Source organism: Myiozetetes cayanensis, unplaced genomic scaffold, assembly GCF_022539395.1.
Source record: "Myiozetetes cayanensis isolate MyiCay16 unplaced genomic scaffold, myiCay2020 scf1, whole genome shotgun sequence".
NCBI lineage: Eukaryota > Metazoa > Chordata > Aves > Passeriformes > Tyrannidae > Myiozetetes > Myiozetetes cayanensis.
Window position 1 is genome coordinate 115617703 of NW_026086604.1, and position 15461 is coordinate 115633163.

Here is a 15461-nt window from a genome sequence, read left to right on the forward strand (position 1 = left end):
CTGGTCAAAAAAGTTCCATTATCCTCTTCTGGAACGTGGTCTTATATGAAGAAAGAAACATACCAAGCCCATCTATTCTATTATTATTTAAATTATTCCTCTGTATTATTTGGTTTGAATATTTATTAGTTTTTTGATAACCTCTTAAATTATTCATAAAGAGTAGCCACACACGGTTTGATGAAAAAAAGCACTACAATGAAACCTTATTTTGCATCGCTGGCATCTTTCATACAAACTATTCTCCGGTGCTGGTTTTTTTAGTGAAGGCATGCAAGATTCTGGGAACTCCTGTTGTGTTTGTTGCAGCATCCCTTCCCTATTGGTTTTAGTGGGAAGGGAGGAACATCTCAACACCCTATATGCTCTTGCATGGTTTATGGTTGAAATAATAAATGTCCTCCAAGAGAGATGGAAATGAAGAGGCAAAGGTCAGGAAAGAAAGATGCCTTTTCACACAAGATATGAAAAACGTATGAAGAATTACTGACAGAGAGAGGAAGAGAATAGAAGGTTGTTTTAGGTGATTTATGGGATTTTCTTTTGAAGCCCACAGGATTCCAATTGCTGAAGTATATGTGTGTGTTTCGAGTGTCTGACAGGAGTCAGCATCAAATACTTCACAGGCAGGCATAAAACCCTACAGTAAGCAGATTGGAAAAGGATTATTTTCATATACTATATCTCATCCTCGTCTCTGATATGTATAGGTTTCCTTAAACCCTGAGGTATAAGGTTTAGTGTCTCATCGCTGTAGGTATGCATTACTCTTTGCTACCCAAGTGGTCTTAAGACGTATTGGCAGAGAGTTGGTCTCATCAGCATTTTGCATCAGTGATCCATTAATCTGATAATACAACCTTTTGTAGATGGATGCTTCTCTTTATTGCTTTTGAATTTGACATGTTCTACCTTCACTGACTGTCTTTCTTCTCTTGTTTTGTATTTTTGACTCTACTTGCATCACTATGACTACTACTAAAACTTGAAATATCTTTTGACCGACTGCCTTGTTTTTATTAAATTCTTCATTTCATCTCTGCCGGACTATGCAGTGAATTTGGCATTTTAATGTATCTGTTTAATTGCACCAGCCTCTTGTGTAATACAAGTCCTTCGCCAAGACAGCCTGCCTAAAATCTGAAATACAAAATGGGAGTCAGGAAAGGCTGCTTTTGGTGTTAATATTGTAGATCAGTGTGAAGCTTGCTTGACTCTGAAGAGCCTGGATTTTAAAATACATGATAGTCCAGCGTAGGATTATTGACCGATTTCTTTTTGTTTCCAGCTGAGCTGCCAGGATCATCTGCAATCAAGCTCTCCTCCTTGTGTGATCTTCCAGCTCAGCTGCAAGAATTGTACCAGCAGGGCTTTGTCTTGGCTGCTGTCCACCCTTTTGTGCAACCAACTGATGAAAAAGAGAAAACTCCCCAGGAACAAATCTTCAGGGCTGTGCTTATCAAGAAAACAGAAAGGTAAAGCAGTTCCAGTGAACTGGGATAAAAATAGACAATGTGATTTCCCGCTGAGTTTTGACCTACATTGGGAAATTATAGCAGAGTTTACTGTGCAAGACATGATTATTTTTTTTTCTTTTTCTTTTTTGTTTTTTTGGTGGGCTTGAATAGGCTTAACATGTTCTCCATGTTTACAATTCGTCTGCAGTTTGGCAGACAACTCAGAGAATAACAAGTTGAAATATGCTCTGTATTTTGGGATGTGTTGTCATGAGAGGCAAACAAACAAGCCCTATGCCTGACAATTTGTGAGGATGGTCTTGTTGGTACCCTTTAACAATTTATTAGAGTAAGACAGAAGAAATGTTTGCTTAACAAAGGCATATTTTGTATTTGAACAGTTACAGTTAATGCAGTTAATTTGAGAACTATAGTACTAATGCATACTTCTTAAATTTATGTGTAGACTTTAGGCCTTTCTTTCCTCTAAGCAATTTCTTTTACATTTCTTTTACATTTTCAGTCAGTGTGAACTCATCAAACAAAAAGATTGCTCTCCTGCTTTGTTCAGTTTCTTAGAATGTATTAAGAATATTTTACACAATCAGTCTGAAGATGAATAAGAAGCTGGAATTTTGTTCTTTTATGATGTAATGTGATTTTAAAAAAATCAATAGACTGTGCTGCTAAATGCCCCAGAAGAAAATGAAAATGTGAATGTTTGTAAACATAGAACTTTTTTCTTAATTATTTAAAATCTAATTTAATGTTATCTGACCACCCACAACTCTGCAGCTACCTGTATTGATGCAGCCATTCTCCGTAGTTTCCCTACATTAGTTGCGTTCCCCAGTCCACCCCTTCTTACAATGACAAATATTGAAGGCTTGGGGATAATTAAACCTCCCTTTGCCCATCATAGTCCCACTCTTTGTGCCGATGCTTTAAGGAAAAGATGTATCTGGTTTAGACATCTCTTTAAAAAGTAAACCATTCACCATTCAAATTGCTACAGCCTGGTAGCCAGTTGGTAGCAGACAGGGCTAAACTTCAGTCTCTGACCTAAGGAAAGAGTTTTTCATTTCATTAACGAATATTTGTAGGCATTAGGTGTCACAGGCAATCTGAGCTTCTAAAATAATTCTCAATTTACCTTGACTTGATTTTGATTTTATTAATACAGAACTTCATGCTGGCTTGCCTGATATTATTGTTTCAAGGGTTTAACGTAGAATGTTTGGCTGAACAGTGGACTTGTTTAGTAACACTGGGCTGAGCTTCCCTGGTTTTGGGGCCTTGCTTTCTCTGCCTACAAAATACCTTGCTGCCAGTAATGAAACTATTTACTTGCACGAGTTTTCAGTGTTAAGTAAGCACTTAAGGACTTCTGTTGGATTGGGGTCCAAGGGTTCAGCATCTTCCAGGGCTGAGCTCTGAAGAGATATCAGAGAAGAGCAGCCTCCTTCCCAATGGAGCAATATGGTCTTCAAGCCAGAGCGCTCAGTGTGTCGCTCCTGTCTCATGCTGTATCCAGTAGTTTGCATCTGTGCAGAATGACTGTGAAAGAGTACAAAATCTTAATTGCCTCCTCACTCACTTGGGTGCCAGTGGTTCATACACTTTAGACAGCTGTAAATGACTGTACAAAATTGAAGCCAGTAGAAAGTCTTGAACCAATTATATTTCCTTTTGCATTTGCACTCTGTTTCTTTGCATTGTCTTATCTGTCACTTCTGACTGCCTGGGGAAGTGGAAGAGACTTGGCGAAGCAGGAAAAAACAGACAAGTACCAGAAAGGGAAGTGACATCAGTTTGGTGTTCTATGTAGCTTAAACATTCTTGAGTTTGGCTAAGAGTATGGGAGAAGCTGCTTCCTCAGTGTAATGAATATGCAATGAATGTTTGCATTGCCAGGTGCAATGAAGAGAGAGATGGGTGTTGCATAGATTTCGGATCTGGTCTCTATGTGGCCTGCACAGAGACCAGCTGTATTTGAACCATGAGTTCGTGTCAATCCACATGCTAGCTGGGGAGAAAAATTGTGACAATATGAAACAAAAAGACATATCTGTTAATTTTTTTAATTAACCTTCCTCATCACACTGCTGATAATGATTAAATTACATTTTTTTCCACTGGGGACTGTCAGGTGTCTTGTCATCTCTAGGCTATCTCTCTATAGAACAGTTGAACTCTTGGGTAGAAGTTAGGTCTGCTTAGGATAGTTGTTGATCATATGAGTGTTTGTTTCTGTCATAGGATTTTAGGAGTACAAGTAGTTCAGCCACAGCTATAGAATCACTGGTAACGTCATTTATGCTGTGAGGTACAAAGTGGTCCCCTTGGTGGTATGGTGTTTTTGGGGAGTGAGTCAAGGACTCATAAAAAACTCTTCACGTTGCTGTAAGGCCCAGCTTCAGGCTTCCTGGGCACTTTCTGCAAAATACCTGGCTGGCACTGTAGCTCCTTTCTTACTGCAGGTGTTTCAACACAGATGGCTCCAGCCCTGGACACTTCATCTGTCTGTCGTCTGGCAGATACCAGATGTGGTTTTCCACCTTCCTATTTTTGTTGTCTGAATGAAACAGAAATGAAATTGTTGTCTGAGTGCCTTTTTGATACAGTAATGTCAATTCTATGTATACAGAGAGAGAACTGAACACTTGAATTATTCTTCAGTCAGTGTTGCACCCTTCTATGTCAGTTTTATGTTTTAAAATTCATGCTGTTGACTTACACTTTGAGGACTTAGTTTTATAGCTCTTCCTCTCCAAAGGTAGGAAGTCTATACTAGCTGCAGCAGATGATGTGCATCAGATGATGCTGCTGCAGCCACTGAGATGTGCAGTGCCTGAATTTGTTCAAGAATAAAATGGAAAAGGTAGTGCTGAGGCATGTTGAACATTAGAACTCATGGAAAAAGTACCTATTAGTGTTATTTATCCTATTTTACCACTGTCCTATTGTCACGTAGTTTCAAAATAGTGTGAATTTGCAATGTCATTGTATGTTAAGGTGACTTTTAAAGTCACTTTGGGAGTTTCCTGTTTGATCTGTACTGGTACCTCTGTGACTGTGTTATCTTGGCCATGTAGTCATTTCTACTAAATAAGTAAGTAGGAGTCGTTCCTGCTGTAGGACATTTGAGGAAACACATTCCTAACATATATGGAAACCGTACCTGTTGAAAACCAAGGATTGTCCCTTGGAAACGTTAGGGAAAATGTGACAGTAAAGGACAGATTTTTAAAGAGCAGTTGTGTGTTTTACTGCCTCTGCTGAGTTCTGAGATACTTGAGTTTCTTGGAGAAAACATCTCATATAAATTATGCAAAGAAAAATCTTCAAGCCGAGGTTTATACAGGGCTTTTTTTGCTGAATTTAGGGAAGGGTCCAGCTATGAAGTATAGGCCATGCCCTGCTGGTTCACATTGATTTCACTTGAGAAAAAGTAGATTCACACTGATATTTACATTGAAGACAAGAATATAAGGTGGTATGCTGAAGAGTGGGAATGGGTGACAGCATATTTCTGCTGGTGGAAGGGCCAGGGGACAGTCTGTGTATTTGGGAGGTTCTGGCTAACCAAGATAAGGTCAGTAAACATATATGTTGCTTATGCCCTACCAAGGAACAGAGATCATTAGTTCTTTGTGTGTGTAGTAACCTTTTTCTCCTTGTTCTTTTACTTCCATACTCGCTGGTTTTTGACACAACAATCTCTGTGTAGGTGTCTTGTGCGTGGTACTATTTTGGACAGCTTGTGGCTGTGGCAGGTAACCTGTTCCCTGCAGAGAAATCGCCAAGTCAGTCCCTGAACAAAACTATAACAAAACCACTGCACAAAGCTGCTGTGATTTGTTCCCAGCTTCTCATAGTGTGATACCCCTGCCTGGTATCTTTAAGTTTCAAAATTCAATGTCAGTTAAAATGTTTTAGTGCCCCTTTCTAAATACTGTGCACTGGAAAATAAGCTCCATTCTCTTCCACGAGAAAAGATACATGGTCTGGGCTCGTAAACTGTCTGCTTACAAGAGTTTTGATGTGTTTGCAGATGCTCCATCTCACCTCAGTAGAGAGGCAAGGGATATAAATTGAATTCCAAAGATTTTATCTCCCTTGTTCAACCTTTGTCTTAGGACATACCATCTACAGGTTTTGCCTCCAGTCAGGAAAGCGATCGGCAGGAAAAAAATGGTTGAATAGTTGTTTTAGAGTTTCTAAATGTTCTAAATGTTTTAAATTTGTATGTTTACCTCAAACAGCTTTGCAGCTGTTTTCCCTTTCTGTAAAATAATGAGGTGTCAGGTGTTGCAGAGGTTGACTTGATGAGATGATTCTGATTCTATTTCTGTAATTTCCCTATATCCATTAATCCTGTAATGCAAACTTTCATCACTCGGCTAACAAGAATTCGGTTTATCTGCAAAGGAATTTGACAGACTGAGTTCAAAAGTTTAATAGTAAACCAAGATTTTTACAGTTTCTTGGATTTGCTGGTGTTTCATTTTGGTGAAAGTAGGTACTTTGCATTGGCACAATATATTTTTAATTCAAATGTAAATGCATGTGTTTATCTGTTTGGTTTTCATGTAGGATTTAAGCCTGAAGATGAGAAATGTCTGAATTTGACTTCGTGAGCATTAGGATCAAACATGTTTGTGTGCAAATATAGTGTGTGTTGTTGCTCTCAGCAGGCTGATTTCAGCTTACCGAAATGATAATATTTATTCCATACCCAAGAGTCAACAGATATCTTCCTTTAGCTCCAAGGACAATGGCTTGAGTTTTGAAAGCTTGCTATTTGTTACAAGTTCAAAGAAATACATATTTCCTCACAATAACTTCTAACATTGACCCAAAATAAATGTTCTTTCATCTGCATGCTCAAAATTATAAACACTGCACAGTAAAGATGTCCACGTATCCATACGTGCCCAAACTTTTCTTAAGAACCTCTATATGCTGTCATTAAAAAAGAGTTTATAAATTTTACAAGTTAATAATACATATCCCAGTGATGAGGTTTCCTATATAAGAAAACTTCTAGTAAAGAAAATGTTTAGATAATAAAGTTAAAACACTGTCACATTAGTTAGTGTTAGAGGGTTAGAGTTGAGGCTGTCATGATACAATATACCTGCTTTATTTTTATAAAAATAAAAATTTTAATTTTTTTATTTGTTTTTGTGTTGTGTGTTTGTTGTGTGGGCACCATAAAACCTATGGATTTTTAGTTGCTGCTTTCTTGGTTTTCAGATATTCTAGCTTTCCTAGATGTTTAACCTGAAATCATACAGACACCAGCTGCTCACGCTAATCACTTTGCTGTGGTTTTATTTTTTTTGTAATGTAGATCAGTTTGTTATGAATGTACAGTTATATTTTTGAACTGTAGAGCTCCTCCTGTGTAGTGGGAAGTCTCAAAACTGCACTTACATTCCCAGCATCATCTTAATCAAATAGTTGTTTTACAGTGTCTGTGCAGTTTACAAGTGTGTTTCAGCTTGCCAAATTCATGGGCATGGGGAACTTTAGGAAGATTAGGACCAAATGTTGGCTTCCTCAGTTCCTTCTTGCATCTGAAAAGGATTGGAAATCCAGTTTGTAACAGACACTGAGTTGTCAGCTTTAATAGTTACTGTGTAAGTTACTGGTACTCCACAGCTGGTTATGGTTTATCTACCATGAAATGGTGCTTAACAACAAACAGCTGTGCAGGAAATGACAGCCTACTGAAACAACCATCATAAAATATTTTTGGCCCAAGAACCTCCAGTTATAAGGGAAAATCTTATTTATTCTATGTATTTTCTTCTTCTTTAGTGGCACTAGAGGTGCTGTTTAGGATTCGGGATGACACTGCTTGTAAGCCTGTGGTCCACAGCTGTATGGTAATGTTTGAGAGTACCCTCTACCCTAACCCTGCCAGGCCTGCGAATGTTGTCTCTCTGCTCAGCAACAGGTAGACTGAAATTTCCTCTCAGTGCTTTGCCATCCCTAGGTTAAGGATGTCCACGGTGGTCACTGAATGGATACACCGGTCACTACAGTGACAGAAAAATCCTTCTTCAGGAAAATGAATAAAGGTAAACAAACAATGAGGTGTATAACAAAGGAAGAAAAACAAATGAAAGCCCAGGGTGTACAAGTTGTAATGAAATTTTCTGTAAATCTCCGTGGCTAACCAGTGGCAATCCTCTCTGGGGGCAGTGGTCAGGAGACTGCCCTTCCTCACTGCAGGGCAAGTGCTGGCTTTGTTCACACTGTCCCTTCTGTTCCCTTTCAGGTATCACAAAATGTGTTACAGTGAGTACAGGGCATTGTACTGAGTCAGGATGTACCAGCTTCTCCAGTCATCTTGGCTTCCAAGAAGGGTACAGCCATGGGTGTATCCAAGATGTGCTTCTTTCAGGGCTGGACCATTTTTAATTAGCACAGCGATTTTTAAATTTTTTTTTAATTGGAGAAATAAAAGGAATAAAAAACCCTGAATGTTTGCAGGCAATGAAAGGAGGAGGGTTCAATCTTCCAACTTAGGAGGAGGAAAAGAAAAGGAAGAAATTGCTGACTCTGCATCTAGAAGAAAAGGAAGATCTTTCTTGTTGGAGCTTACACATTTTTTTGACTAAACTGATTTCAGCATTTCTCTTTCTCTTTTGCTTTCTGTTGAGAAATATTTTATTATAGGAAAGCGGAAATCAACTTAAAACCAGTACTTTTAATTTTAAAATATTTTGTACATTGGACTCCCAGTAACATCCTGTGCTGTAAAACTGGTAAGAGACTCCAGTGTATGGATTATTGGATTCTCAAATGATTGACATCAATTCTTCTTCTTCAAAACAGAGCAGAGCAATGCAAGTGCACAGAACTGTGCTCTTTGGACTTTTTCCATATCTTCTGGGATCTTGATAGATAGATGGGGATCCTAATTCATAATCTCTAAGGAAAGTGATCCTAAAAGTAGTCCCAGTAAGTTAATAAACCCCAAACTATTAATTTCTGTCAGTATAGAATTTATCTGTACCTATATTTAGCCACTTCCTTATGGTTATACTAATAATATTCAAAGAGTTTAATGTGAGACTTTTATGATCTCTATGAAATACTTCATGATACATGTATGAAATGCATTTTTCATTGCATAGAAATAATTTCTTGCCCACCTAGATATGCCAGATAATTATTTTTGTGGTCTGTGACATCCACAGATATTTATTATTTCTGCATGAAAAACTATGTATGCTTTTGACACAATAACAAGCTCTTAAAGCTTTCCTAAAAAGGTAAAAACTACCAGTATAGACAAAGACGTGCTTTTAATATATATGGCCATAATCTACTTGAAAGCATGGAAAAATAGTTCTTGGTAATATAGAGTACTTCTGTTGGAAGATTTTAACTTAGGATTTTACGGCCTTTAGTAGAATCTGTTAAGTGTGTTCTGTAAAATAATGTTCTTAACAGAGTACAATGGTATTTGGTACAGTTTCTTTATGAGCCCTAGTGCAGAGGTAGCCCTCAGAGTCTTAGAGGAGGAATTCACTGTCTCCTATTCACTTAAATATTTCCAAGCAGCAAGTGTATTTCAAAGTAAGCGCTTCTTAAAGGAGTTAAAATAAACAGGACATTTTAAGCAGTTGTAGTAAGAACTATATTTTTATGGCTATAATCGGTATCTCAGATAACTCTTACTCCTTTCAAAGAGGTTAGAGGCAGGTCCTCAAAAAACTTCACACAATCAGAGCCCAAAGAGCTGTTAAGGAGAGGAGAAGAATCCTTATACCTGTATATAAACCTCACCATATAGGTTGAAATGAATTTATTTTTATAGGAAGCCAGTGGGTTTAAAATGAAAATACAATCCTTCTCATTCTTTCAGAGTAATTAAAATAGTAAGTTTTCGTGTGTGTTACAGCAAGTATTTACAGCAGTGCTAGAGTTGATCACTCTATAAGGAATAGGCTTTGTCAAAAGAGTGGGCACAGAAATAGCATGGTGCATATTTAATTTTTTGGGACTGAATACCTTAACTTTGAATTTGAGAAATAGTATTTCAAAGTCTCTGGTAGGGGAGTGTGGCTTCCTCAACCAGGCTGAAGGGCAGCTGACATGAGTACAGTGGGTTATCCCAGCGAGGGAAATAGTGGAGATGTTTGTTGCTCGCATTTGTAGAGTTTTGCAGTTGACCCCCCAAAAGGGGATTGATTGTCTAGAAAGGGCTTGGTTCCTTGCTGCCTGTTCCTGGTAATCCACTTCTGGTTTGTAATGATACAACAGCTGAAGCACTGGAGAATTGTGTTTGCTCCATTTGATGTTGTGTGGACTTCACGTTGCAATATTGAGTGGCAGTTCTGACGGTTTATTGATCACTTGGGCATTAGAGAGCCCTAGTTCGTATTATTTCTATCTGGAACGTGGCTAGATAACATCAGGGCTACAATTCCAGTTGGTCATATTCAGATTTTTTTTTTTTAAAATATGTAGGTATAGTAGTAAGTACTTTAGCAAGGAGACTTTCTAAAGTTTATTTTTATGTTCTTGAATTAACAGAATTCATCTGTGGTGCAAAATCTGCACAATGGTTGTCTGCAGTACACATGTTGTCCCTCGCAAAACAATTTTTTTATTTTCTTGACAAAGTTGTTCTCGCTGCATAAGTTGATTCATGTGAGCCTGTTACAGAGGAGTAGGGGTGGAATACATCTAGTCCCGCAGTAATGACTTCTGCAAGTCCTGTGTTTGGATGATGTTTGGAGAGTTTTCACCACAGATTATAAGAAAAACCTAGAAAAGAGGGGGAAAACTAATGGGAAAAGGACTTCAGTGTAATCAAACAATGCACAGGTCAGGTACCACCTGCCCCACACATAACTGAGATGAGAGAAATGAAGTGAGAGCGTAGCCTGTGTGAAAGGGGGAGGATCAAATACAAAATACAATGTCATGTGATACTTCAGAAAATGTCTGCAGCATTGCCTAGGAAACACACTGCCAGTTTGCAGTCAGCAGCCCACACATCTCATGGCTCCCGGGAACTGTTAGCATCTCGGGAAAGCCCCTGGGACCATCTGTAGCCGAAGCGCATTTTACATGTCGTGCAGTCTCAGTCCCTGGAACAGGGCTTTTGCACAGGGATGCTTTAGCAAGTGTGGCAAGTCTGCAAAGCCCTTGTTTTGTTGTTTTGCTGCTTCGTCAACATTCTCAGTTCAAACTTCTGTATCTTTCTTCCTGTCCTGTAGGTACCCAGTGCATCAGACAACTGCCGGTCAGGATTAGTTCTTTACTTCAAATTAGCTGTTTTGATTCTCCATATGGGGTGTTGAATAACTACTTTGCTACTATTACCAAGAATTACAGGCTAGCCTTTATTTTTGTGCATTCTTCTGTATGTTCTCCTAAAGAATTGGGGAAACATATGATTCTGTAGGTATCCTTTATTGATCAGGTGTATCCTTGCATGAAAGGTCAGAGGAGGCAAAAGCTGTACTCAGTAGCACTGCTTTGCAGTCCATGCCTGCAGACTTTCTCAGGAACATTCAGTATAACTTCCAAACTTTCCCTTGGCATATTTTGACTGATACCATGTCTCCACAGTGCTGCTTTGTTCAGCAATGTATATGGCAAATGCCATACACTTTGAATTATTTTAGGAGTTAGTGTCTTCTGAAAGAGGAGGGATTTCCAACACCGCTTTAAATTTCTCAGCAGCAAAGCATAAGGGAAGACTGAAGGGTAAACAACTTTGATTAGGCACTGATTTTTAAATGTTGACTTGGAATGCTGCTAGATAAGAGAAGGGATTTCTTTTAATTGCTGTCTGTGAAACACATCTTACATCAGGCTGCCCTTTGCAACCCAAAGCATCTGTCGGTCCATTGCATTGGAACCTTCTTTCTGTGTATTCTGAGTTACATCACCTGTGCATCTCCGTGGTGTTGGCCATAGATACCAGGCTGACAAAGTGTTTCTTAGATGGATAAAGAAATTTGGAAGTCCCTGAAGCACTCTATCATCTGCAGTCACTGGTGTGATTTCTTCCCCTACGAAGCAGATGAGACACTTGTAGCTGCTACTTGTCAGAACTGTACTGAACTCAGTGGGCTGAATGCATTGGAACTAAAGTTTTGTCTGAAGGTTATGTCTCCAGGAGAAGTATTTATAAATGGGATATCTGGGTATCCAGTCTTAACAACAGAAAATGATTCTTTTTTCTGTCTGCCTCTTTAGGTCTCCAAAAGGTGACGTCAGTAGTGAAGGATACGTCTTGGAGGTAGAATGCTGCTCCTCTTTCAACCACCTTTCAGAGAAAAAGGAGATACCTGATTTTATTAAAAAAGTAAGTAAAAAAAGAAAGGGGTGGCAAACCCCAAAACACAGTAGGCTTTTATTTGCACTATAATTACTGTTTCTAGTCCTGTCAGTTTGACAGTAGGGATATGTATACACTTTATCCAGCTGAAACACTACACTAGAATTTGGTGGTTTATAATTTTAAATATCTGAAGGGCAGTTATAGTTATTGAGAGAAATAAGTTTGATCATGTTATTCTGAGAAAACTATTTGTAGTGTCACAGGAGAGTGACCTATCTATCGTATATGGATCCTATCAACTAAGTTACCAGTGTAGAAGATGGTCCTAATGTGCAACGTTTTATGTTGAAACAATATGTATCTTTTCCATTTTAGTGTCAAAATAGCCTGTTGGATAGTACTTTACATAAAAGGCCCATTACCTCCCAGAAACTCCCAGATTATTTAAGTTTTGGTTCAGTATCACACGATGAGCAGTTAGAGATGATACTGGTAACCTCAATCCTTTTGTCATCCAGAATAATGTTGCTTTCAATTAGTTATTATATATACTGGTGAATTTGAAGAGAACACTGCAATTCTTTATTTGTTACTTTCTTTTTAAAATTATATTTGACACTATAATATTCTACCAGATTGGAAATTAGCAGGTTATGTCCATTTTAGTGAAGACGGATTTGTTGTGCATGTTTCAAATTTGGCAGCATCTGTTGTGTCCTGTAGCACTTTATAGAAACTAGCATTGAGAACTATATTTACTTAGCCATGGGGTGTAAGAATAGTGAGCAGGCATACTCCCCTAATTTTGGTTCGTCTTGCAGTGATAACAGTTAGAAGAATTTTGTAGAATAAATTTCAGCACAGGCTGTATGATCTTTTTGGGGACTTGGCTTGACAGACTGCACTCATTCAGTCTTTCCTTTTTCCTATGAATTGTAAAAACTGTATTAAAAATAATACAGCTATAACTATCTGCTCATCATTGTCAAACTTAAAGATATATAGATTTTGGTATCAGAACAAACTGAAGTTTCCTGAAAACCTAATAACATTCAAAAGTTTGAGTCTGAATTTTGCTTCAGGTTTAATTGCATTACTGCACCACAATTCTGATGTTATCTTGGATTATTTCAGTATATTTACACCTAGGCAAAACTAGTGTAGTTATTGTGTATCAGATTCAACATGTTTGATTTTGTTCCTCAATTCTTTGAGTCAGAGTAGAGAAATATAGGCGTAACTGTCACAACTGGTAGCAAAATTGTGCATCATTGCGACAGAAAATTTCTTTGCATTTGTAACTTCAGAAAGAGTATGGCTAACATGAAAACAAAATGACAATCCAGGAGTCGTCTTATTTCCATAAATATCCAGTTCTGAGACTCTTTAGAGTGCTTTTCTAGACGTGGAAATGTTTCTGTTGGTAGAAGCCATTTGATTATGGGGTTATGAAGATGCCTTTTTGAAAGATAATAATTTAAATTTTAATAGCTAGAGTGTATATTTACTGTTTCTCTGTAGGCTGAGTATGTCGCTCATCTTCAGATGTTATTTGATGTAGAGAAATTTGAAGTTCTTTGAAGCTGTTGCTGTCAAGTGTGTGCTGTGTCACTGTCTGTATCTGATTAAACAAACTGTGAAAGTCTCAACGCTTTTATGTAAATAAAAATCAGGAAACAGGATTTGTTTGGGAGTAGGAATTAATTGTCCTATTAACTAATTTGTCTGAGCAACAGAAATGTCCATTGCTTTTAAGGGCATATAAACCAGATGTTTACAAACAAAATAAATGAAAAATAAAGAATGTTCTTCAAAGAAAGCAGTAACAAAAAGCTGTTAGAGAGGGCAATTGCTTGCTTGCAGGAAAGAACAGCCCTATAATTCTTCTCAAATTGTGGAATACAATTGAAGTTAATAGAATATTTTAATTAAATAGGCAAATCCTTGATCACAGAGCTTTTCTTAACAGAGGCTTCTAGCACAGGTTTACCATCTTACTGCATTGCAAATTACTGTATTAAAAAAACCCCAACAAACAACCAAATAGATTACCCATATTTTAAAAACAAAATGAGAAGTCAAAATTTTCTCCATGAGCATATTGCAAAAAATTCCTATACCCTGAGAAAATTAATTTTATTAATTTTATTATGCACTGCTGAACAAGTATTGTTTACCTGGAGTTTGAACAAGGATGCAATTTTAATAACTTTTCTTAATTGACTTTTTGTTGCATTGAAAATTCATGTTGAATATTAACTGCTTCCTTCTGCAAACACAAAACACTTTTTTAATGGCATACAATGTAGGTATTATATGCTTTTTTTTTTCCATAACTCCATATAAATGTTATAATTTGGTAGAAACAAGGAGGTTATTTCACCTGGAGAATGCTTTTTGCTGTCTGAAACAAAGTGCCTCAGTACAATGTTGACTACAAGACAGTTAGGAAATGCCAAAGAAGACCCTCTGGTCAAACCTGTTGAGAGGTCAAACCTCTGGTTCAAACCTTGTTGAGATCCTTCTGCACTGCTGGACTCTGTCCCAATTCTCCACTCTCTTTGCTGCTTTTGAAACCACCACTGTGGTTTCTGGCTATGGCAAGACTGGGGACACGATGTTGCATAACATACACTCCTCCTGTACCTTAGAATTGTGTTGACATCACCACACTCTGTTTGTTCTTTGATATCCACGTGGATCTGTGCAGCTCAGTGTGTCCTAAAGAGCTCAAATATTCCCATGCTGTCTTTGATACATAATTTGTGGGCAATGAAAGATGTAACTGTTGTGTATATACTGTATTGCTGAATTGATATTAGCGCTCCTGTGCTAACTCCTGTTTAGCTCTCAGGCAAAAGAGAGATTAAAGATTTGCTCATGTGCTTTTTAATGAGCAAAGCTAACTTCTGAAATTCTGATCACTCTGGCTCAGCTCATTCTGAAGTAGTTGAAAGTCAGAGATGTTACTTCTAAGATACCATATTTTGTAATACTTTGACTTGTATCTCATGTCAAATAGGGTAGCCTTTAATTACTTCCTTAGTTGTTTTTATTTCTGTGTATCCTGTTACATTTTTTTCATCTGAGAGCGTTCTTCTGAATCTGGGGAGAAAAGTAAGGGAAGCAGAAGCTAGGCTGACATCACAAGGAAAGGGTTATTTTAAATACACAATGATATATGAATGCCAGATATGTTTCTCATGACCTTTGTTTTCTGTTCTAATCCAAGTTACATGCTCTAAAAGAACTGTAACAGGCAGAAGGTTTTACTGCTTTACTCACATCTTTGTGGTATAGGTGAAAGGGAATGGAGGATTGTTTCTGTACCATGTCTCCCCAGTTTTGACTTTTTAAAATTTAAGAAGTACATCTTTGGATCCTTGGTTGCCCACTTAATAATGAGAGGCAATTCATGTATGGTAACTTTTTTCGTTGTGATGCCATTACAGGGTTCATGTTTCTTGTCCCTGTGGACTCATTATCCTTCTCTAGGGAAGTATGATAAGCACAGAAAAGCATGGCTTAAAAATGCTTCAGCTTAACTGAAATCCAAATACAGGCATCTTCCTTTTGTGTTTTTGGCTAGACAAGGACCTCTCCCCACTGGTCTGTCCTTACTTGACTCAAAAACGAGTCTGATTTCTCCCAACAAACCTGAGGCAGTACAGATCAATAACTGGGTT

The 15461-nt window shown here is 37.8% G+C and overlaps 1 protein-coding gene across 1 annotated transcript in view; it reads left to right on the plus strand.

The window, feature by feature from the left end:
* The window catches only part of RFTN1 (raftlin, lipid raft linker 1), a 98036-nt gene that overhangs the window by 39972 nt on the left and 42603 nt on the right, over window positions 1–15461 (plus strand). Inside the window, exons 3-4 of the mRNA XM_050321361.1 lie at window positions 1289–1475; window positions 11691–11799. Coding sequence (XP_050177318.1) covers window positions 1289–1475; window positions 11691–11799 — 296 coding nt within the window. The remainder of the gene's footprint in view (window positions 1–1288; window positions 1476–11690; window positions 11800–15461) is intronic.